This window comes from Oryx dammah, unplaced genomic scaffold (genome assembly GCF_014754425.2).
Source record: "Oryx dammah isolate SB20612 unplaced genomic scaffold, SCBI_Odam_1.1 HiC_scaffold_4, whole genome shotgun sequence".
Lineage (NCBI taxonomy): Eukaryota > Metazoa > Chordata > Mammalia > Artiodactyla > Bovidae > Oryx > Oryx dammah.
This window is the reverse complement of record NW_024070188.1, coordinates 29291339-29315191: the sequence shown is the minus strand read 5'-3', so window position 1 is coordinate 29315191 and position 23853 is coordinate 29291339. Positions and strand designations below refer to the sequence as shown.

The 23853-nt window shown below is 38.8% G+C and overlaps 1 protein-coding gene across 1 annotated transcript in view; it reads left to right on the top strand.

Annotated features, from left to right (window-relative positions):
* Positions 1–23853, top strand: part of AFG1L (AFG1 like ATPase) — a 193050-nt gene that overhangs the window by 42033 nt on the left and 127164 nt on the right. The window contains exons 3-5 of the mRNA XM_040238553.1: positions 5677–5728; positions 17712–17813; positions 18733–18863. Of these exons, the coding sequence (XP_040094487.1) occupies positions 5677–5728; positions 17712–17813; positions 18733–18863 (285 nt within the window). The remainder of the gene's footprint in view (positions 1–5676; positions 5729–17711; positions 17814–18732; positions 18864–23853) is intronic.

Genomic DNA, 23853 nt, shown 5'->3' with positions numbered 1-23853 from the left:
TTCCCATTAAAATATAGATTTTTAATCCTTTGAAATAATTTCAATAATTTTTGGAAGACTGAAATTTTATTAGAAAATCAGCTTGCCTCTCCAAGTAAAAATACTTGGTGCATATAATACAGTTTAGATGGGTGATATCTACATTTATCATTAGGGGAGTATCCATTGTGTTTATCAACTTCTTTGGAGTAAAATCTTTCTTTGGAGTAAAATCTGCATCTTAAATAGTATTTATGCTATACTAGATATTTGTGATTTTACATGTTTGAGAATCTTTTCCTTTGGTACTCTATAACCATCTGGCACCTCTTTATCGTCTTCTAAATGTTGCCTTAAATATAATATAAATTATATACGTAATATATAATGTACTATGGTGGTGGTGGTGGTGGTGGTTTAGTTGCTAAGTCGTGTCCAACTCTTGCAACCCCATGGACTGTAGCCTGCCAGGCTACTCTGTTCATGGGACTCTCCAGGCAAGAATACTGGAGTGGGTTGCCATTTCCTTCTCCAATAATGCAGTATAATATTTGCCAAACTGCTTTTTCAAAAATAGATTAAGTTTGGGTAAAACAGAAGAGAGGCCCAAGTGAGATATATATGTGTATATATATACATACACACATATATTTGTATTAACACATATATGCATATATATGTGGGGTTTTTTTTAGCAGCATTGAGTTCTTGCCATGTCATCTTCCCCCCATCCCCATCTTTGTTAATTTTTTGCCTTGAATTTCACTGATTAAGCACATGTTGATTATATTCTGACTAGACCCTGGATAATTTCTGCAAATTATGTTCAGTCCAGTTCAGTTCAGTTGCTCAGTCGTGTCCAACTCTTTGCTATGCCATGGACTGCAGCATGTCAGGCTTCGCTGTTCATTACTAACTCCCGAAGCTTGCTCAAACTCACATCCATCAAGTCGTTGATGCCATCCAACCATCTTATCCTCTGTCATCCCCTTCTTCTCCTGCCTTTGATCTTTCCCAGCATCAGGGTCTTTTTCAATAAGTCAGTTCTTTGCATCAGGTGGCCAAAGTATTAGAGTTTCAGCTTCAGCATCAGTCCTTCCAATGATTATTCAGGACTGATTTCCTTTAAGATTGACTGGTTTGATCTTGCAGTCCAAGGGACTCTCAAGAGAGTCTTCTCCAACACTACAGTTCAAAAGCATCTACTATTCGGTGCTCAGCTTTCTTTATAGTCCAACTCTCACATCCATACATGACTATTAGAGAAACCATAGCTTGGACTAGATGGACCTTTGTTGGCAAAGTAATGTCTCTGCTTTTTAATATGCTGTCTAGTTTGGTCATAGCTTTTCTTGCAAGGAGCAAGCGTCTTTTAATTTCATGGCTGCAGTCACCATCTGCAGTGATTTTGGAGCCCAAAAAACTAAAGTCTCTCACTGTTTCCATTGTTTTCCCATCTATTTGCCATGAACTGATGGGACCAGATGCCGTGATCTTCGTTTTCCAAATGTTGAGTTTTAAACCAACTTTTTCACTCTCCTCTTTCACTTTCATCAAGAGGCTTTTTAGTTCCTCTTCACTTTCTGCCATAAGGGTGGTGTCATCTGCATATCTGAGGTTATTGATATTTCTCCCGGCAATCTTGATTCCAGCTTGTGCTTCTTCCAGCCCAGCGTTTCTCATGATGTACTCTGCATAGAAGTTAAATAAGCATGGTGACAGTATACAATCTTGATGTACTCCTTTTCCTATTTGGAATCAATCTGTTGTTCCATGTCCAGTTCTAACTGTTGCTTCCTGACCTCCATACAGATTTCTCAAGAGGCAGGTCAGGTGGTCTGGTATTCCCATCTCTTGAAGAATTTTCCACAGTTTGTTGTGATCCACACAGTCAAAGACTTTGGCATAGTTAATAAAGCAGAAGCAGATGTTTTTCTGGAACTCTTGCTTTTTCAATGATCCAACGGATGTTGGCACCTTGATCTCTGGTTCCTCTGCCTTTTCTAAATCTAGCTTGAACATCTGAAAGTTCATGGTTCATGTACTGTTGAAGCCTGGCTTAGAGAATTTTGAGCATTACTTTGCTAGTGTGTGAGTTGAGTGCAATTGTGCGGTAGTTTGAACATTCTTTGGCATTGCCTTTCTTTGGAATGAAAACTGACCTTTTCCAGTTTTATGGCCACTGCTGAGTTTTCCAAATTTGCTGGCATTCTGAGTGCAGCACTTTAACAGCATCATCTTTTAGGATTTGAAATAGCTCAAGTGGAATTCCATCACCTCCACTAGTTTTGTTTGTAGTGACGCTTCCTAAGGCCCACTTGACTTCACATTCCAGGATGTCTGGCTCTAGGTGAGTGATCACACCATCGTGGTTATCTGGATCATGAAGATCTTTTTTTGTATAGTTCTTCTGTGTATTCTTGCCACCTCTTAATATCTTCTGCTTCTGTTAGGTCCATACCATTTCTGTCCTTTATTATGCCCATCTTTGCATGAAATGTTCCCTTGGTGTCACTGATTTTCTTGAAGAGATCTCTAGTCTTTCCCATTCTGTTGTTTCCCTCTATTTCTTTGCATTGGTCACTGAGGAAAGCTTTCTTCTCTATCTTATTCTTTGAAACTCTATATTCAAATGGGTATATCTTTCCTTTTCTCCTTTGCTTTTAGCTTCTCTTTTCTCAGCTATTTGTAAGGCCTCCTCAGACAACCATTTTGCCTTTTTGCATTTCTTTTTTTGGGGATGGTCTTAATCTGCCTTCTGTACAGTGTCATGAACCTCCATCCATAGTTCTTCAGGCACTCTGTCTGTCAGATCTAATCCCTTGAATCTATTTGAGTCACAGCAAAATATGTTGTGAGGAAGTAATCAATTGCTGTGACATTGCTAGTTACTTTATGCAAAAGTGGCTTTCAAAAGATTTCTAATACATAAAATGTACTTAGAGATTATTAGGTTGTATATAAGTTTTCTAATTTGAAGCTGTTTTAAAATTATTGAGGATCATATTGGCTTTTTTTCTGGAAAGTTGAAAATAGAATAACCAATGTATAAGAATGGTTCATGTAAGATATTAAAACAAGGCAAATTAAGGAGTTTTGGCAGGAGTAGTTTCTTCTTTCTGTTGAGATTTAAGAATAGATGGAGAGTTAATGTGCAGAAGAACACAGGGAAGGCATCCAGTTGGCAGAATCAAAGCAAAGCAGATTCTTTTGCCTAAACTGTGGTGAAGGTTCTTCTGGAAGGGGCTGATGAAGTCAGGGGCTGGATTTATAGAGAAAGCTAAGAGACAAGAGAACAAGAGAGGTTTTTGAGGCATACAGGAGTGAATCCACATGTTAAAAAACAAAAGCGTTATAAAAGATCCTGAAATCTAGCTTTTGCAAATGTTCTCTGTCAAATTATCTACTGCTGTGGTTGATGCTAAATGGCATAACCTTTGCTTCCTTCTGCTTTTGTTGTTGTTTAGTCATTAAGTCATGTCTGACTCTTTGACACCGAATGGACTGTAGCGCACCAGGCTCCTTTGTCTGGGGGATTTCCCAGGCAAGAATACTGGAATGGGTTGCCATTTCCTTCTCTAGGGGATCTTCCCAGTATCAAACCTGCGTCTTCTGTTTTGGCAGGTGGATTCTTTAGTACTGAGCCATCTGGGAAGCCCCCTTTTTGCTTTTATCCTCTCTGTACTCTCTTGGATCTGGCGCACCTTGGTTTTTACATAGATGTCTAGGGAACTGTCATAGAGTTTGAAGATTACTCTTCTAAGTGGAACAAAATTTAGAATGGTAATTTGTGTTGATAATAATGTTAGGCAAAGAGAAGTTCCATTTTGTATCTTTTTGAGGCCTTCATCCTCCTGTTTTGGTCTGTACTTGATTGCTTTCTTGTCCTGCTTGTGCCACTGTGGTTCTAGAGCAACTCTCTATCTTATCAGGGTGTTCTTCACAGGATCCTCTCTGTTTCATGGAGCCTAGGTGTTCATCCCATGGACGGAGGAGCCTGGTGGGCTGCAGTCCATGGGGTCCCCAAGAGTTGGACACAACTGAGCGATTTCACTTTCACTTTTTACTTTCATGCACTGGAGAAGGAAATGGCAACCCACTCCAGTGTTCTTGCCTGGAGAATCCCAGGGACGGGGGAGCCTGGTGGGCTGCCGTCTCTGGGGCACAGAGTTGGACACAACTGAAGCAACTTAGCAGCAGCAGCAGCAGCAGCAGGTGTTCATGTTTCTGTTGGGGAGGATTTTTTAAGACCTTGTAAATATGGAATGTCAATTTCCATTTTCACACTTGATGGTTAGATTAGAAATCATTGTCTCTCAAATTTTATTCAAGTTTTATCAGTTTTTTATGACTTGTCTCTACCACCTCCCTCTTCCACTGCCTCCTTGGATGTCTGTAAGATTTTCTTTATTTTACTTGTGTCAGAAGTTTCAGGATTATGACTTGGTGAGCGAGAGTAAGCTGAGTTGCTTCAGTTGTGTCCAACTCTTTGTGACCTCATGGACTATAGCCCACCAGGCTCCTCTGTCCATGGGATTCTCCAGGCAAGAAAACTGGAGTGGGTTGCCAGGCCCACCTCCAGGGGATCTTCCCAACCCAGGGACTGAACTGGTGTCTCTTATGTCTCCTGCATTGGCAGGCAGGATCTTTGCCACCAGCGCCACCTGGGAAGCTCTTGTGACTTGGCATGGGTCTTATTTCTCTTGTGCTGGACGCTTACTCTGTCTTCCTCATCTTGAAATTTCATCCTTCAGACCTGAGAAAAATCTCAGATAATTTCTTTTTCTCTTTTTTATCTTTTCCCTTTCTGGAATTCCTTTTGGTTAGCTCTTGGACCTCCTGAATTAATCCCATAATTTTCTTATATTTTCCATCTTTTATTGTTACCATTTGTTTTATTTCTGGTACTGTATGTTAAATTTAAAGTACTCTCTTTTGTTCTTAGTATTCCTTTGGGGGGGGCGTAAAAAAAAATTCCTTTTAAAAATTGCATTTTGTTCTTGCTTTATAGTTTTAGTAACTTATTTTCTTCAGCATATTAATTATACTGGTTATAGTTTTATTTTGAAGTTTCCCTTTGCAGTTTGTGTAATCTCTGTTTCCTCTGTGTATTTACTGTGGTCTCCAACTTTCATAATGAGAGGTTTTTTTTTTCTTCCAATTTCTATTGATTCTAAGCTGTCAAATCATTTTAGTGTCATTTCAGATACTAATGAGCTGATTGAAGGCTGCATCTTAAGAAATTTGTTGACTAGCATACTTTACTGTAAGGTGATCTGATAGGGATCCTGTTCTTTCTCTGGGAGAAACCAACACAGAAGTGCCTTTTTTTCTGGAAACCATTTAGTTTCTCCATAAAAAGTCTTCCAATCTCTTGCTTGCTGGGAATGAACTAGGCTGTCATTGTTTGGGAAGCCCACTTGCAAACGAGTGGGCTGATTACATGTTTTGTAAATGGTGAAGGAGGTGTAAACTTAAGTTGTGTGACTTCAGAGCTTTGCTGTGAGCTACTGATTCTTGCCTTCTATGTTAAAATCTAAGTGGGGCATCATAGCCTTTTATATCAAGTTATTTGTACTTACTGTGTGCAGTAGCCTGTTTCAGTCCTATATATATAGCTTGGTTAGGAACACTATGTGTATGATGATATTCATTTATTTCCACATTGGAGATTTATAATTTTTTCTTAATTTGCAGCTTTTTTCAAGGAGCAAACCTCCAAGGGGCCTGTATGTTTATGGAGATGTGGGTAAGTGTGTTAAAATAAGTTTTAAGTGGTCTAAACAAAAAGTTTCCTAGCTTTCACTCAGAGATAACTTCCATTTCTATCTTTTAACCCATCACCAGCAGGAATAGGATGAGGTGAGGTAAAATAGGGGAGAGGAGAGGATTGTAGATTTCTTAGTTTTTACTTTTATTTCTCATGGGCTGTGACTGCAGTTGAAGGCATGATTAGTTAGCATGTTAGGGTGCAAACATTATTTAATGCATAAAGTGAATCGATCTCAGTGACAGAAATCATCTCTAGATAGGTTATTTGATAAATCAGAATCTCATTGCTCAGTGCTGTTTGACTCAGCTTAATAACTTAAAACAATAAGTTTCTCATTTTTACTTTTAGTTTCCACTAATACTTCTACTCATAATCTAAACTCTTGCCCCTAATTTAGTTATCTTCAGTCTGTTGATGAGTGCACATTCTAAACATATAAGTGGTAACATTTCCTTCTTGCGCTTCCAGTCGTTGGGCATGAAGACTCATTTTCTCGGAAACTTTGTGAACCGTCAGTTTCTGTAATACGTGGGCATGCTCAGTCATGTTCGATTCTTTGCAGCCCTGTGAACTGTAGCCTGACAGGCTCTTCTGTCCATGGAATTTTCCAGGCAGGAATACTGGAGTGGGTTGCCATTTCCTACTCCAGGAGATCTTCCTGACCCAGGGATCGAACCCACATCTCTTGCATCTCCTGCATTGGCGGGCGAATGCACCACCCGGTAAGCCTTTCTGTAATAGATTTTCCTAATCAGTTGTCTTGCTTCTTCCTTGACTTAATTATTGATGAAGTTGTCTGTTTTCTAGTTTCAATTTTCCTTCAACCAAATCCTTTTGTTCTAGTCCTAAACCTTTCCCTAGTTATCCACCTTCACTGATGTCATGAAGGTGGCTCTTCTGTCATCTGGCCTTATGGCTTGCCAATCACTTCTTTATTTGGCATACTCAAAATATTTGATGTAATGAGATCAGTTTTCAGTTCAGTTCAGTCGCTCAGTTGTGTCTGACTCTTTGCAACCCCATGATTTTAGTCCTTGACTGATCAACAGCTTCAGACTTCCCTGTAGCCATAACAGATTTTCACTGTGAGGAAGTGGTGGCAGAGGTTTATTATCTTAGTAAGAATTTTAGGATAATAGGAGTTGAATTGGAGAAGGAAATGGCAACCCACTCCAGTGTTCTTGCCTGGAGAATCCCAAGGATGGGGGAGCCTGGTGGGCTGCCATCTATGGGGTCGCACAGAGTTGGACACGACTGAAGCAACTTAGTAGAAGCAGCAGCAGGAGTTGAATAAGTAGTTACACTGCCTTAAAGGTCAAACTGTTCTTTTCTTTTCTCGGTCCTCTCTTTTACTCTGATGTTTATTAATGCCTCTAAATGCCTGTTTTACATTTATAGATTTAGCAAATCTAATAAATGATTATTGTTCAGTTTTTAAAAAGGGAATGATAGAGATTCTTGAAGTTCTTTTATCTTTCTTTCTAAATTATTAAAAACATTTTTATTGGCGGTTAGCTGCTTTACAATGTTGTGTTCATTTCTGCTCTATAGGAGAGTGAGTCAGCTATACATACATATATATCCCCTCTTTGTAACTGCAGAGCATTGAGTAGAGTTTCCTGTGCTATGCAGTAGGTTCTTCTTAGTTTTCTGTTTTATACATAATAGTGTATATATGTCAGGCCCAATCTCCCAATTCATCTCATCCACCCTTTTCCCCTCTTGGTGTCTATACGTTTGTTCTCTATGTCTTTGTCTCTCTATCTGCTTTGCAGATGGGTTCATTTGAGCCATTTTTCTAGATTGCACATATATGTGTAAATATATGATATTTGTTTTTCTCTTTTAAGTTCTTGAAACTTGTAGATTTTAAAAATGTGAAAGAATCTCAAACTATTCTTTTTCTTTGTTGATCAGCTAATTGGTATTTCTGAGACCAATGTATGCTTACTTAGCATCTAATTTATATCAGGTACTTAATCAGGTTTATGTGTCTGCACCTTTGGCTATCGCTAGGAGATCTCATTCTGTAGTCATCTCTCATTTTTTTGCTTTGGAGAACATTTACTTCCTGTACCTTTACTTTCATGTTTAGTCATTGCTAAAATCAGAATCTTTGTTTCCCCTGTTTCTGTAACCACTTAACCATGAGTGAAGATGGTTAGTAAAGCACAACAGTTTCCACTTCTGCAAAAGGACTTTAAAAAAAAAGCACAAATATGGAGGTTGTTGGATCTTAGTTTTTAAAATACAGCCATATTCTAACATATTGAAGGGAGGTACAATAAACATAATTTATCTGAATGTTTGAAAGAATTAGAAGAGATGTGATAACATGGTATATTCACATAGGCTGCATGTGTGGTAATCTTTGGCTATGCACATCTTCATAAAGCAGAGAGGGGAAGAGAAAGGAATTCTGAAACAGGAAGTGAGGTGAACATTTTGGTGGCTTTACTCTTTAGTTTAGGATTCTTACAAAATAGATAAAAGATAGGTAAAATTTTTATTTTTGTGGGGCTTGCTGGCTGGGAGAGTAGCCTTGGAATGTCCTCACAAGCTCTTATTCTTTGTTATTTTTCTTTTTTAGACTTGGGAAACAAGTATTTGATTTTAAAGAGACTTGATGGAAAAGATGTCTGTTTTATAGCAATCCCTTTTCCTCTCCTTATTCCTGCCCTTGGTTTAGGCTCTGTTATACCCACTTCACTCTGCTCTTATCTTCATAGGTGTATTGAGATAATTGATCAGATAGGCTAGGGAACCACAGGAACATTGATATCATCATGGTTCAATCTTGAGATGTTTCATTAACAAAAAGCTTATTATATCTCATGCAAAAACCAAAAGCTGCAGTAGTAGTATTTTGTGGCTTCATTCTTATCCTACAGCTGGCTTTCTTACAGCAAGGTTTCAGCTCTAGCCTAACAGAATGTGTGATGGCAAGGTTAATGATTTCTCTCATATATTAGAAGATAATAAAGTCCCTTTTTTGCGGTCTCCTGGTTTAACCTCACTTGTTTCACACTGGCAATTTTTACCAGTGGAAAGGTAGACTGGTTTTAAGGTTAGGAGTTGGAAAGTAAAATTCTGCTGAGTGGGAGGCAATGATGGAAGATACCACTTCCAGCTCCTTCTGTGGGGGAGTGGGGGGAGGAGGGTGTCAGCTGTGAAAAGGGTACCACTAGAGGAGGCTCTTGAGTAATCATTTTTGGCTTCCCAGTTGTGGGCTTAAAAGTTAGAACTTACTAGAGTTTACATGGCTTCCCAGGTGGCACTAGTGGTAGAGAACCCTCCTGACATTGCAGGAGATAGGAGATGCAGCTTTAATCCCTGGGTTGGAATGATCCCCTGGAGGAGGGCATGGCAACCTTCTCCAGTATTCTTGCCTGGACAGTTCCATGGACAGAGGAGCCTGGTGGGCTACAGTCCATAGGGTTGCAAAGTCGGGCATGATTAACGTGACTTATCATGCACAAGAGTTTTAGGTTTTATAAATGACTCCCCTAGTAAGATTGTCTTATCTTGAGAAAGTTACAAGGTTTTATTTAGGATTCTGTAGATGCCAAAGCAAAATTGGGAGGTAAGGGAAATTTAGTGTTGGTTTCTTCCCTACTTTCCCCCAGCATTCTTCCAGTTACTTGACAAATAAGCACCTGCCTTGTGCCAGGTCATCTGTTGTTTCTGGAAATGTAATGGTGAATGAAAGCAGACACAGCCTTTGCTCACTCAAGGTTCACAAGCAGTGGCAATGGCTTTTTTGGACGTGGCTCCCAGTTAGTAATTTACTTTACATCCTGAGGTAGTATATCCTTGGGTGTGTGCATACCACACACATATAAACTTCTTTATCCTATAGGATTTCCTATAACCTGGACATTGCTGTTGCACACTGAAGTGTGATGTGAGTCTTCCAATTTTGTCATTTTCAAGATTATTTTGGCTATTCTATCACCTTTGTGTTTCCATGTTCATTTTAGAATTAGTTTGTTCATTTAAAAAAAATCCTGATCCTGAGATTTTGACTGGGAGTATGTTAAAGACATGTTTAAGATCAATGTCTGCAGAGAATTGATAACTTAAAATATTGAGCATTCCAATCTATCACCATGGTATATTTCTTAATTTTAAAATATTTTCTTTAATTTCTCTCAGTGGTATTCTTTAGTTTGTAGTACAGAGGTCTGCCATGTGTTTCAATAAATTTATTCCAGTGTATTTTATGTTTTCTAATGCTATTGCAGGTGGCTTCCCTGGTGGCTTAGAGGTTAAAGCATCCACCTGGAATGCGGGAGACATGGGTTCAATCCCTGGTTCAGGAAGATCTCCTGGAGAAGGAAAATGGCAACCCACTCCAGTACTCTTGCCTGGAGAATCCCATGGAGGGAGGAGCCTGGTAGGCTACGGTCCATGGGGTCGCAAAGAGTCAGACACAACTGAGCGACTTCACTATCTCTTTCTTTCTTTCTTTTTTTTTTTTTTACTTTACAATACTATATTGGTTTTGCCATACATTGACATGAATCCACCACAGGTGTACATGATGTATACTATCATGTAAGAAACGAATCGCTAGTCTAGGTTTGATACAGGATATAGGATGCTTGGGGCTGCTGCACTGGGATGACCCAGAGAGAGGATATGGGAGGGTGGTGGGAGGGGGGTTCAGGGTTGGGAACTCACTTTCACTTTCAATGCTATTGCAAATGGTTATTGTTGGTCCGACTTTTTGTAACCCCATGGAGTATAGCACACCAGGCTTCCCTGTCCTTCACCATCTTCCAGAGTTTGATCAAACTCAAGTCCATTGAGTTGGTGATGCCACCGTCCCACCATCTCATCCTCTGTCATCCCCTTCTCCTCCTGTCTTCAATCTTTTCCAGCATCAGAGTCTTTTCTAATGAGTCATGTCTTTGCATCAGATGGCCAAAGTATTGGAGCTTCAGCTTCAGCATCAGTCCTTCCAATGAATATTCAGGATTGATTTCATTTGGGATTGACTTGTTTGATCTCCTTACAGTCCAAGGGACTCTCAAGAGTCTTCTCCAACACTGCTGTTCCAAAGCATCAATTCTTCAGCGCTCAGCCTTCTTTGTGGTCTGACTCTCACATCCATGGATGACTATTGGAAAAACCATAGCTTGGACTAGATGGACCTTTGTTGGCAAAGTAATGTCGCCGCTTTTTAATATGCTGTCTAGGTTGGTCATAGCTTTTCTTCCAAGGAACAAGTGTCTTTTAATTTCGTGGCTGTAGTCACCATCCACAGTGATTTTGAAGCCTAAGAAAATAAAATCTGTCACTGTTTCCACTTTATCCCCCCTCATTTGCCATAAAGTGATGGGACCGGATGCCATGATCTTCGTTTTTTGAATGTTGAGTTTTAAGCCAGCTTTTTTACTCTCCTCTTTCACTTTCATCAGAAGGCTTTTTAGTTCTTCTTCACTTTCTGCCATAAGGGTGGTGTCATCTGCATATCTGAGGTGATTGATATTTCTCCCGGCAATCTTGATTCCAGCTTGTGCTTCATCCAGCCCGGCATTTCATGTGATGTACTCTGCATAGAAGTTAAATAAGCAGGGTGACAATATACAGCCTTAATGTACTCCTTTCCCTATTTGGAACCAGTCTGTTGTTCCATGTCTGGTTCTAACTGTTCCTTTTTGACCTGCATACAGGTTTCTCAGGAGGCAGGTAAGGTAGTTTGGTATTCTCATCTCTTGAATTTTCCAGTTTGTTGTGATCCACACAGTCAAAAGCTTTAGCAAATGGTATTGTATGTTAAAATTTAAATTTCCAGTTGATCACTGCTAATATGTAGAATCAATTGATTTTTTGATGACTTTGCTAAACTGAGTTATTAACTCTAGTGGTTATTTGGTAGCTTCTTCAAAATTTTTTTGTGTATCCATCATGTCTGTAAATAAAAGCAATTTACTTTTTTCCTTTACAATGTCTATGCCTTCTGTTCAGTAGTTCTTTTTCTTGCCTCATTTCATTAGCTAGGATGCTGTACAGTGTTGAATAGAAGTCATGAGAGTGGGTGTGCTTGTGTCAGATTTTAGGGGAGAAATGTTCAGTCTTTTCTAATAAGTATGATGTTGACTATAGGGGGTGTGTGTGTGTGTCTGTGTGTGTGTTAATGTATTAGTTTTTTGTTGTTGTTGTTGTCGTGGCAACATATATATAATATAAAATTTACTATTTTAACCTTTTTAACTGTATGGTTCAAAGGCATTTTAAGTACATTGAAATTGTTGTGCAGACATCACCTCTGTTTGTCTCCAAACATTTTCATCTTCCCAAACTGAAACTCTGTACCTATTAAACAATAATACCCCATTCTGTAACTGGTCCCTCCCAGTCCCTGGCAACCAACATTCTACTTCTGTCTCTAGGAAATTGACTACTTTCAATTCAGTTGCTCAGTTGTGTCCGACTCCCTGTGACCCCCATGGACTGTGGTATGCCAGGCCTCCCTGTCCATCACCATCTCCTGGAGCTTGTTCAAACCCATGTCTGTCGAGTCTGTGATGCCATCCAACTATCTCATCTTCTGTCATCCCCATCTCCTCCTGCCTTCCATCTTCCCAGCATCAGGGTCTTTTCCAGTAAGTCAGTTCTTTGCATCAGGTGGCCAAAGATTTGGAGTTTCAGCTTCAGCATCAGTTCTTCCAGTCAATATTTAGGACTGATTTCCTTTAGGATGGATGGATCTCCTTGCAGTCCAAGGGAGTCTCAAGAGTCTTCTCCAACACTTCAGTTCAAAAGCATCACTTCTTTGGTGCTCAGCCTTCTTTATGCTCCAATTCTCATATCCATATATGACTGCTGAAAAACCATAGCTTTGACTATATGGACCTTTGCTGGCAAAGTAATATCCTCTGCCTTTTAATATGCTGTCTAGGTTGGTCATAGCTTCTCTTCTAAGAAGCAAGAGTCTTTTAATTTCATGGCTGCATTCACCATCTGCAGTGATCTTGGATCACTCACTGCTACTTTAGGCACCTTATATAAGTGGGATCGTATAATGCTTACTTATCCTTTTGTTTCTGAGTCATTTCATCTAGCATAGTGTCTTCAAGATTCATCCATGTTGTAGTGTGTGTCAGAATTTCATGCTTTTTTTTAAGGCTAAATAATACTCTATCATATTGTTTATATACCAGTTTTCCTTTTTCATTCATCTACTGATGGATGTTTGGGTTGTTCCCATCTTTTGACTAGTGAATAATGCTGCTGTAAACATTGATGTACAAATATTGTTTGAATCCCAACTTTAGTAGTTTTGTATATATCCAGAAGTGGAATTGCTAGATCACCTGATCATTTTATTTTTAATTTTTTGAGGAACTGCCATACTGTTTTCCATAGCAACAGCACCATTTTACATTCCCACTAGTAATGTACAAGTTTTCCCATTTTTCCACATCCTTATCAACCTGTTTTTGTTTGTTGTTTTCATAATATCTATTGTAATGGATACAAAGTACTATTTCATTGTAGTTTTAATTTACATTTTTTAAATGTTATTGAGTATCTTTTCACTGTAGGTTTTTTGGTGTTTGTCCTCTATGAGGTCAAGGAAGTTGCTTTTTCTAGTTTGCTAAGAGTTTTTACTGTGAATGTGTGTTGAATTTTTTCAAACATTGTGAGAATTATATAATCTTTAAAAGTTTTTAACGGGAATGTAGTTGATTTACAATGTTGTGATACTTTCTGCTGTACAGTGGAGTGAATCAGTTTATATGTGTATATATATATATACACTCACTCCTTTTTAGATTCTTTTCCCATATAGACCATTACAGGGTACTGAGTAGGGTTCCCTATGCTATACAGCAGGTTTTAATTGTTTTCTGTTTTACATATAATAGTATATATATGGGCTTCCCTGGTGGCTCAGATGGTAAAGAATCCGCCTGTAATGTGGGAGACCTGGGTTCGATCCCTGGGTTGGGAAGATCCCCTGGAGGAGGGCATGGCAACCCACTTCAGTATTCTTGCCTGGAGAATCCCATGGATAGAGGAGCCTGGTAGGCTACAGTCCATAGGGTCTCAAAGAGTCAGACATGACTGAGGCAACTTAGTACACAATGCACAGTGTATATATGTCAATCCCAATCTCCCAGTTTATCCCTCCCTTCCCCTTATCCTCTGGTAACTCTAAGTTTGTTTTCTATATCTTTGACTCTACTTCTGTCTTGGAAATAAGTTTACTTATACCCTTTTTTTAAGATTCCACATATAACCAATATCATATGATATTTGTCTTTCTGTTGTCTGACTTCACTCAGTGTGATAATCTCTAAGGCCCCCCAAGTTGCTGCAAAAGGCATTATTTTGTTCTTTTTCATTGTTGAATAACATTCCATTGTATATATGTTTCACATCTTCTTTATCCATTACTCTGTTGATGGACATTTAGGTTGCTTCCTTGTCCTGGCTATTGTAAATAGTGCTGCGGTGAACATTGGGGAGCATATATCTTTTTGAATTATTGTTTTCTTTGGGTATATGCCCAGTAGTGGGATTGTTGGGTCATACGGTAACTCTATTTTTAGTTTCTTAAGGAACCTCCATACTGTTCTCCATAGTGGCTGTACTACTTTACATTCCCACCAACAGTATAGGAGGATTCCAGGATTATCTAATTTTTTTTAATTGACAAGTTTTTCTAGTTTTATTGAGATGTAATTCATATATAACATTATGATTCATATATGACATAACGTAAGCTTAAGTTGAACAACACAGTGAATGTATTGCAAAACTAAACTTATTTCAAACTTACAGCAGTAAGTTTAGTTTCCATTCATCATCTCAGTTTAATATAAATATATATAGATGTGAGAGTTGGACTATAAAGAAAGCTGAGCGCAGAAGAATTGATGCTTTTGAACTGTGGTGTTAGACAAGACTCTTGAGAGTCCCTTGGACTACAAGGAGATCCAACCAATCCATTCTAAAGGAGATCAGTCCTGAGTGTTCATTGGAACGAGTGATGTTAAAGCTGAAACTCCAATACTTTGGCCACCTGATGTGAAGAGCTGACTCATTTGAAAAGACCCTGATGCTGGGAAAGATTGAAGGTAGGAGGAGAAGGGGATGACAGAGGATGAGATGGTTGGATGGCATCACCGACTCGGTGGACATGAGTTTGGGTAAACTCTGGGAGTTGGTGACGGACAGGGAGGCCTGAGGTGCTGCAGTCCATGGGGTCGCAAAATGTTGGACATGACTGAGCGACTGAACTGAACTGAACTGAATAGTATAGGAGGGTTCCAGAATTCGGAGAAGGCAATGTCACCCCACTCCAGTATTCTTGCCTGGAAAATCCCATGGACGGCGGAGCCTGGTGGGCTGCAGTCCATGGGGTTGCACAGAGTCGGACACGACTGAGTGACTTCACTTTCACTTTTCACTTTCATGCATTGGAGAAGGAAATGGGAACCCACTCCAGTGTTCTTGCCTGGAGAATCCCAAGGACGAGGGAGCCTGGTAGGCTGCCGTCTATGGGGTCGCACAGAGTCGGACCCGACTGAAGTGACTTAGCAGTAGCAGTTCCAGGATTATCTAATTTTAATCTGTTGAATTTTATTGTGACAGGTAGTTAAATAAGTTACTTGCATGCCAGCTTGATTCATTTGAAGTATTTGTTTTAATTGAAAACTTCATTGAGATAATTATAGATTCAGATGGAGTTATAAGAAGTAATGCAGAGAGATCTCTGTGCACTTTTCTCATTTCCCCGCTAAAGCAACATTTTGCAAAAGTGTAGTATAAATATCAAAACCAGGATATTGACATTGGTTCAATTCACTGATCCTATTCAGATTTCTCCAGTTTTAATTATGTAGTCATCCCTAGGTATCCACAGGGTATTGGGTCCAGTAGTCCTCGAGGATATAAGAATTTGGTAATATTCATGTCCCTTATATAAAATGGCATAGTGCAAGGAATGCACTTGACCCTCTGTTTCTGGGAGTTCCACATCAGCTGTGCTGTATTCACTTAAGCGTGTATATTTATTTCTATACAGTTTATCACCTATGTAGGTTCATATATTCACTGCCTTAGTCAAGGTACTGAACAATTGTATTACCACAAGAATTTCTTGGATTGCCCATCATTTTAAAACCATACCTATTCACCCTCCATTTCTACATCCTGGCAACCACTAATCTGTCCTCCATTTCTAAAATCCTGTCATTTCAAGAATGTTATATAGATAAGAAAGCTTGTAACTTTTTAATATTGGCTTTCTTTTTTTCACCCACATAATTCAGTGGACCATCATTCAAGTCGTATATATAACTGTCTCTGGAAATGGCTCATCTCGCAGCTTTCTTTGCCTCGCGTCATGAGGTATCACTTTACATGTGAACAGCTGTTATTCAGTGAAAGACTGTAGAGTGCCCATGTTTTGGTTTCTGGGGCTCTTTCATTATAGAACTGCCTCCTCTCTGGCACTTTGCCTCACAAATTTCACCTGCATTTTTGGACTCCCACAGTCTTGATCTCTTAGCCCAACTCAGTTAGACCTGGGTATTTTACTTGGATTTCCTCTTTCTGTGCAGCAATCTGAAAAGTGCCTGCAAGCTAAAATCTGGAGTGACATAGGGCTCATCTTCTTAATCCAGTTGTCTGCTGATGGGCAATTGGGTTGCTTCCACATTTTGGCTGCTGTAAATAGTGCTGCTGTGAACACTGGGATGCATGCATCTTTCAAAGTTGGTGTTTTCATTCTTTCCAGATATATGCCCAAGAGTAGAATTGCTGGATCATATGGTAGTTCTACTTTTAGTTTTTAAAGCTATCTACATACTGTTTTCCATAGCTATTGCACCAATTTACATTCCCACCAACAGTGTACAAGGGATAGTAGAAGAAGCCATGAGGATGAGAGACAAGACCAGCATTCCCTGGCCTGCCTGCTGGGGAATGCTGGGTGTGAAATGAACTTGATCACTTTCAGTGTCCCCAAAGCTATGGGCTTTCTGTGAGGGAATAGGCTTCCAGTGCACGCCTTGTTAAGTGCTCAGGCTGTTGATTCTTCGATTACTGATGTGATCACAGTGATTAAAAGTTTCAGAGTGTGTGTATTTATTTAACTTTAAAATTATTAAAGTTGGATAATTTAATTATAAAGGTTAACTGCATCTGAATTTAACTGTATCTGTATCTGAATTTCTTTCAAAAGCCTATATTCTCAGCTTTTTAAAAAAGCATTATAATTGTCAATTATCCAGCTCTAATCTACAGCTATTATTTATTTGCAGTTTTTATGTTAGATGCTAGTCTATATTTTCTTATTTTTTACTGGTGAATTTTCCATAGTGCCTAAGACAGTTCCACGGGCTTCCCTCATGGCTCAGATGGTAAAGAATCTGCCTAGGATGTGGGAAACCCAGGTTTGATCCTTGGGTCTGGAACTTACCCTGGAGAAGGGAATGGCTACCCACTCCAATATTCTTGCCTGGAGAATTCCATGGTCAGAGGAGCCTGCTGGGCTACAGTCCACAGGGTCAAAAAAAGTCAGACATGACTGAGTGACTGACACATTTTTCATGCTAAGTAAGGGCCATTACATATTTTATTTATTATTATTTTAAATAATAAAATAATTATTTTACTTACACTGGTGCCTTTCAGAAGAGAAACTGACTGATAAATAATCTGTAAATCTTGCCAGTTATGAACATAGTTCTCTGGAGGAAATAGTCCCCAGAGTGCTAACTAGATGTTGTATTTCCTAAAAACAGGATCGTAACAGATAAGAATAATATAAACATTTTATTTTTAGGTAGTTTAACATACGAAATAAACACTCCTTAAAAAAAAAAAAAGTAACAGTGTTAAGTTTTCCAGTAGCAGAGTGTGGGTTCATTATCCCAAAGCTAATGAACAATCGATAGAGCAATCAGTACATACTGTTTAATAGTATTTTTTTTTTAAGGTACAGGGAAAACAATGGTGATGGACATGTTTTATGCTTATGTGGAAATGAAGAGGAAAAAACGTGTTCATTTTCATGGTTTCATGCTAGACGTTCACCAAAGTAAGTTGATGATGTGAAAGAAATGATTTTTAAGTGGCCAAACACTGCAAAGTAATTTTCCTCATTTTAAAGTTCCTAATCTAAAAAATTAGATTTTTGCTAAAAGTAAGATTTTATTTAGTTTCATTTGTTTTGTGCTATATTGAAATAATTAGTAATGTGTCCAGAGTTGGTCCTAGAGACAAATTCATTCCTTCCAAATCAGAGAACAGAGGTTACTCTGTGAAGGCCAGACATTTCCTCTGTCTACTAAGGATCAGTAAAAAATGTTAAAGCCTCACCTGTCTCACCAAGGTATTCTTGATTAGGCCTTTTCCTCCATGTCACCTTAGCATGCAGGCATTCAGTTTGTTCTCGCATGTATGCTTTATTGCTTTGTCACTAGTCTTACGTTATTTCATCTTTGCATTATTTGTTTACCAGCCATACTGTAACCTCCTCAGGGCAGGAATATTGTACTTTCAAATACTTTCAGCATTTAGTAACATAGAGTGAATGAAGTGGGACTGGCTGGAAGTAAGGGAACATCCTGATTAGACTAGCCAGACATAGAGGGCAGGGTGACCTCCTGTGCCTGCATCCCTGAAGTCCTCAGGGCTAAGATCCATCTGTTGATCCATCAGCCACCATCTAATGATCTGTTCTGTCACTTTGTCATCTCCAAAGTGGCTGAAGAGTGGAGATGGAATGATCACAGAGTGTCCTTACAACCATGGGAATGTAGTAATATGCGAACAACTTATTTTGAGGTAGAGAAACTGCAACCAGCCTCAATAATCATATTTGCTTATATGTGAAATTTAAACTTCATTTGTATATTCACACTGTTTCATTTAGAGGTTTAAAAAGTGTGTACTTAGTTGTCTAAAATGTACTTTTAGTACAATATTTGATTTGTGTTTAATTTCATCCATTTAAGGAATACACCGCCTTAAACAGAGTTTGCCAAAGAGGAAACCAGGATTCATGGCTAAATCATACGATCCAATAGCTCCTATAGCTGAAGAAATTAGTGAAGAAGCATGTCTATTATGTTTTGATGAATTTCAGGTAAGGTAGAGATGTTTATAGATGTAGAATGGTATACTGAGTTAAGTGTAAGTATTTCAATTCTGTTCCTGATTTTATCTGTTTTTATAAATTAATATATTATCTAGTCCTTCAGTCAGCACAGCATGACTTGCCAGGGCAAATTGACCCATCTACTTTTGTGTGGCCAGTGAGAAAAGAAATATTTTTATATTTTTTAAAAAAAGGAAAAGAGGGCTTTCCTGGTGGCTCATTGGTAAAGAATCCACCTGCCAGTGCAGGAGAGGCAAGTTCTATCCCTGGCCTGGGGAGATCCCACATGCTGTGAAGCAACTAAGCCCACCACTATTGAGCCTATGCTGTGGGCCTGGAAACCTCAACCATCAGCTACTGAAGCCCATGCACCTAGAGCCTGTGCCCCTCAACAAGAGAAGCCACCGCAATGAGAAGTTTGCACGCTGTTACGAAGCATAGCCCCTGCTCACCAGAAATAGAAAAAGGCCTGCACAGCAGAAAAGACCCAGAACAGCCTAAAATAAATAAATACATAAATGAAATTATTAAAAAAATGCATCAAACAGCCCATATGGCTGGCAAAGCCTAAAATGTTTACTATTCTTCCTTTTGTAGGAAGCTTGCCTACCCTATATTCTAATCAATGGATTCACATTTCCCCTACATCATGAGGTAGGGGAAATAATATTGTGATTACAAAATAATATCTTTAAAGATATTTGAAGTTTTTTTAAAAGTGTTATATAAAAAATAAGGGATTCACACATCTCATTTAAGCCTCATCACTTATCTGTGATGAAGGAAGGGAATGGTTGAGTTGAAATTTTAAAGTTTGTTCTGGTTTTAGGATTTAAAATTGTGCATTTAAATTGGTAATACGTTATTCCTTGGTCTTTATTTCTTATCAGAGCAATTATTGCATCAAGGCAAACAAGTCTTACGCTTATTCTGTGTCCTCTGTATCCTTCTGTATCCCAGTGTTAGAATAGTAGTGGTAGTAAAAATAACAGCAACAATAATAATAATGATACAAGATACTCTAGGTTAAGAATTATTTTCTCTTATCTGACTGTTCTTTTTGGTAGTTCTGAAATGTTTCTTCTAAGATGCTTACCATAAGTGCAATTGATTATTGGAACGAAAATAGAAAAATCCATGCATACTGAATATAAGCTTAAAATAAATCCATGAGTACTGAATATAAGCTTAAAAACAGGGCATCACACCCAAAAATTTTGAAAAAATATTTCTGGACCCAAGTGCAGAAACTCCTGTGTCTGATTGCCTGAAATAAAGGCCCAGAGAACTTTCAAGAGTAGGAGACTAACATTAGTTATATGCCTACCTGTGGCTCAACTGGTAAAGATTCTGCCTGCAATGCAGGAGACCTGAGTTCAATCTGTAGGTTGGGAAGATCCCCGGAAGAAGGGAACTCACTCCATTATTCTAGCTTGGAGAATTCCATGAACCATATAGTCCATGGGGGTCTCAAAGAGTCAGACACGACTGAGCGACTTTCACTTTTCACTTTACCTCAAGGCAGGCCCTGGGTGACTCATTCATCTCATCTAAGCCTCACCATGTATTTGTAATGAAGTGAGGAAATTGCCCTGGTTGAATTTTAAAGTTTCTTCCAGTTTTAATATTCTCTGAAATTATGCATTTAAATTGGCAGTGCATTATTTCTTGTTCTTCTGTGCGAGTTAGTGGGTAGATATATGGCCAGGATGCCTTTATCCCAAATGAGGCAAGTCAGTCTCCTCTAGCAACTCAATACACACAGCTCACAACGGTCTCAGTTTATGATAGAGGAGAAAGGAGAATTTTTTTTAACCAGGAATGGTGTTACACTGAACCATTTGTGGAGGAGGAATTTTTACCTCTTTCTCCCTTTAGTCGTATTCAGACAGCCTGGCATTCGCATTCACCCTTTGTATTGTAGAACTACAGAGGTCTTCGGAAGAAAGGCTTATGGAAAGAGATGTTCCTCAGCTGCTCTGAAGAGGTACGCTGAGTACACGAGTGTACTACAGAAAGAGAAGGGCCTTATTTAGTTCTAAAAATAGCACCGAGTTAACAGTTATGTGGCCTTCAACAACAAGTCAGTGATGAGTCACTGAAAGCCATCTCTCTTGGTTTCTCATTATGAATTTTAACCAAAATATCTCTAAACAAAATTGAATCGACAGAGTTAAATTTTTTTTCTCCCTTAGAAACAGAAGTTTTATTGAAACAGGGAAACCAGTGATGTGAACAAAGCACTACTTCTGTATGTTACTCGTGTTGTGTCAGCTTTTTAAAACAAAATAAACTTTTAGGTACATGACTCTTCAGTACCTTTTTTTGCCACAGTTATCAGATATTCAACACATTAAATTTTTGATTAAAGGTATTGAAATTAAAAATTTTAAAGTATATTATTACCCAAACTTTGTTAAGTAATTCATGGCTTACAAAGTGTCCTTACTTCACTTAATTCTATTAAATAGTTATTTTGCATGATGGAAATAACTAGTAGAATTGGCAGGACCATTGACAGGACTGTTTAGGAAAATTAGGAGAAGATAAAAACCTGGTTGTGCAAAACTCCTGAGAAGATTTATGCCAAGCAGGGCCAAATTACGCAGTAGGCACAACAGGTACAGCGCTGAGGGTCCATGATACTTTAAGGGGCCCATGAAAATAATTTCTTTTATAATTTGGAGAAGAAATGACTATATCAATAGTGAATCCAGCCTGTATCTGTCTGTATCTGTACTATATTTGTTTATACCAACACAGTTATAAAATACAATTTATATATATAGATGTATATTTATATATATGCTTAAATAAATTTATATTTTAATTAAGGAAAGGTCTTCTGAAGGTTAAAGGGCCTATGAAAATCATATTGCCATCCTCATTGTGAGGTCCTAACAGAAACCTGTCTGATTGCTGGGTATTCTCTGTTGAGTTCAAATTTTAGAAGATTGATACACGATTGTGAAAAAGGAAACAAAAGCTACTATCTATCGGGATGAATCAAGTATTGTAAATGAAATGTCAGGCAACAGAAAAGATTTTTCAAATTATATATTAAGGGAAATCAAGAGGGAGACAGACCCTTGCTTATAAAATGTTGCTTGCTAACAAAGAGAAAGTGAATGTGACGGAGCTGTCTTTCATTTCCTACTTTATCCAGAGTTGGTTCATTCATTCATTCACTCATTCACCCCAGTTGTCTTAAAGAGCCTTATTCCTTTCTATAGGACGCTATCTGTCCCACAGTCACATGGATCATGTCAGGACATCTGATCTATGAGTAGCTAGTCTACAAGCTTGTCAACACCCGTGGACTTGTGTGGTGTGGCCTAGTGATTAAGCCAGTCATACACTTTTTCTTGTGTATTTGAACTAAAAGGTACAGAGGGAAGTTCTCACTTAGTAATGAGCCAAGAACAAAGAGATTTAGGAAGTAGCTGAATCACATTAGTGGAAGGAGTACCAGGGTCCTCCCTAGACAGCTGCTGAGCTCTCCCGAGCAACCTGTAATTTTAGGCCAATTTCCAGCACCAGTTCCCAGGAGGTGCTTTCAGTGCTATTTCATCCTGGGATCTCAAGTATAAACAAGCCCTTTCCTTTAGGTGAATCTCCTGTTTCTTGCCAAGAGTTTTGATGAGAAAGGAACTGTTCAATTTATGTCTTGCTTTTATCTTCTGTATTGAAAAAAATTTTCCTGTGATCTAGAACAGATAAAGTGAATAGAAGTAAAGTAATGTGAGGAAATGTCATCTTCCTTAATATCTGTTATCTCTAATGGGAGGAGGTTTACCCTGATGAACCAAAGCCCAAGAAAAGCAGGGAGAAGAGGTGTATATTAGGATGCTTTTGGCTGCAGGTAACAGAAAACCCAGCTTAAAAGGGCTTAAACTCTAAGGCAGGATGTATTATAAGATGGGATTATAAGGCAGGAGAAAGGAATGGCAACCCACTCCGGAATTCTTGCCTGGGAAACTCCACGGACAGAGGAGTCTGGCAGGCTACTCAGTCAGACATGACTGAGTGACTAAGACTTTCACTTTTCAAGATGGTGTCATCCCCCTTGCTCAACCCCGCTCCCCACCCCCCTGCCCTGCCCCCACTTCCTCTCTAACCTTATCACCCTTACTTTCAGACTCACTGAATGCTCCCTACTTTTTCCAATCTTATTTTCTTCATAGATAAGGAACTATAGGTAATGGCGATTTTTATACCAAATGCCTGTTTCTCACCAGAGTTCTGAAAAAAATATGCACAAAGACTACAGAACAAGACTGGAAAACAACTTGATTGCTTTTATTTGCTCCCGTATTTCAGGGTAGCATGCTAGTATGGTAGCGTTTACCCTCTTCCCTTGAGCAAAGTTGGCCTGAATGTCCTAGAATGAAAAATGTTAATAGTCTTGCTCTTTTGTTTTCCCTGCAGTACCCAACTCGAACCTTGGAGCTTACCACTGCATGCAAGAAAAGGCTAGTATTTGCATATACCTTTTGGAGAAAAGCCAGGGAAAGCGAGAATATAAGGGCAAGAATGAGGGTAGAGTTGATCACTGAGCAGACCCTAGATTTCCTAGTTTCAGTACCTTGTGGACTGTCTTCCACTGGTCTTAGAGAAGCTCCTTCGAGCACATCAAAACTGGGTTAACTGCCAGTTCAGGTCTCTACTTGTCCTCCTTTTCTAAAAATCAAGAAGGTAAAATGATATCTCAGCGTATTGCTGCACCAGCACTCTGACCCCAGTGTCTGTACAGTTTAGAACAAACAGGCTAAGTCTTTGCAGTTTCTGCATGGAATGGCCTCCCCTACATGTCCATCATGATACTCTCTTACTTCTTCAGATCTTTGGTTAATTATAACCCTTAACAAGGCCGATACCCTGTTTAAAAATACAATTGACTCCCACACTTCTAAAGCCCATATCCTTTTTTTTCCCGTAACATATATTACCTCTGACATATATCTACTTATTTATTGTT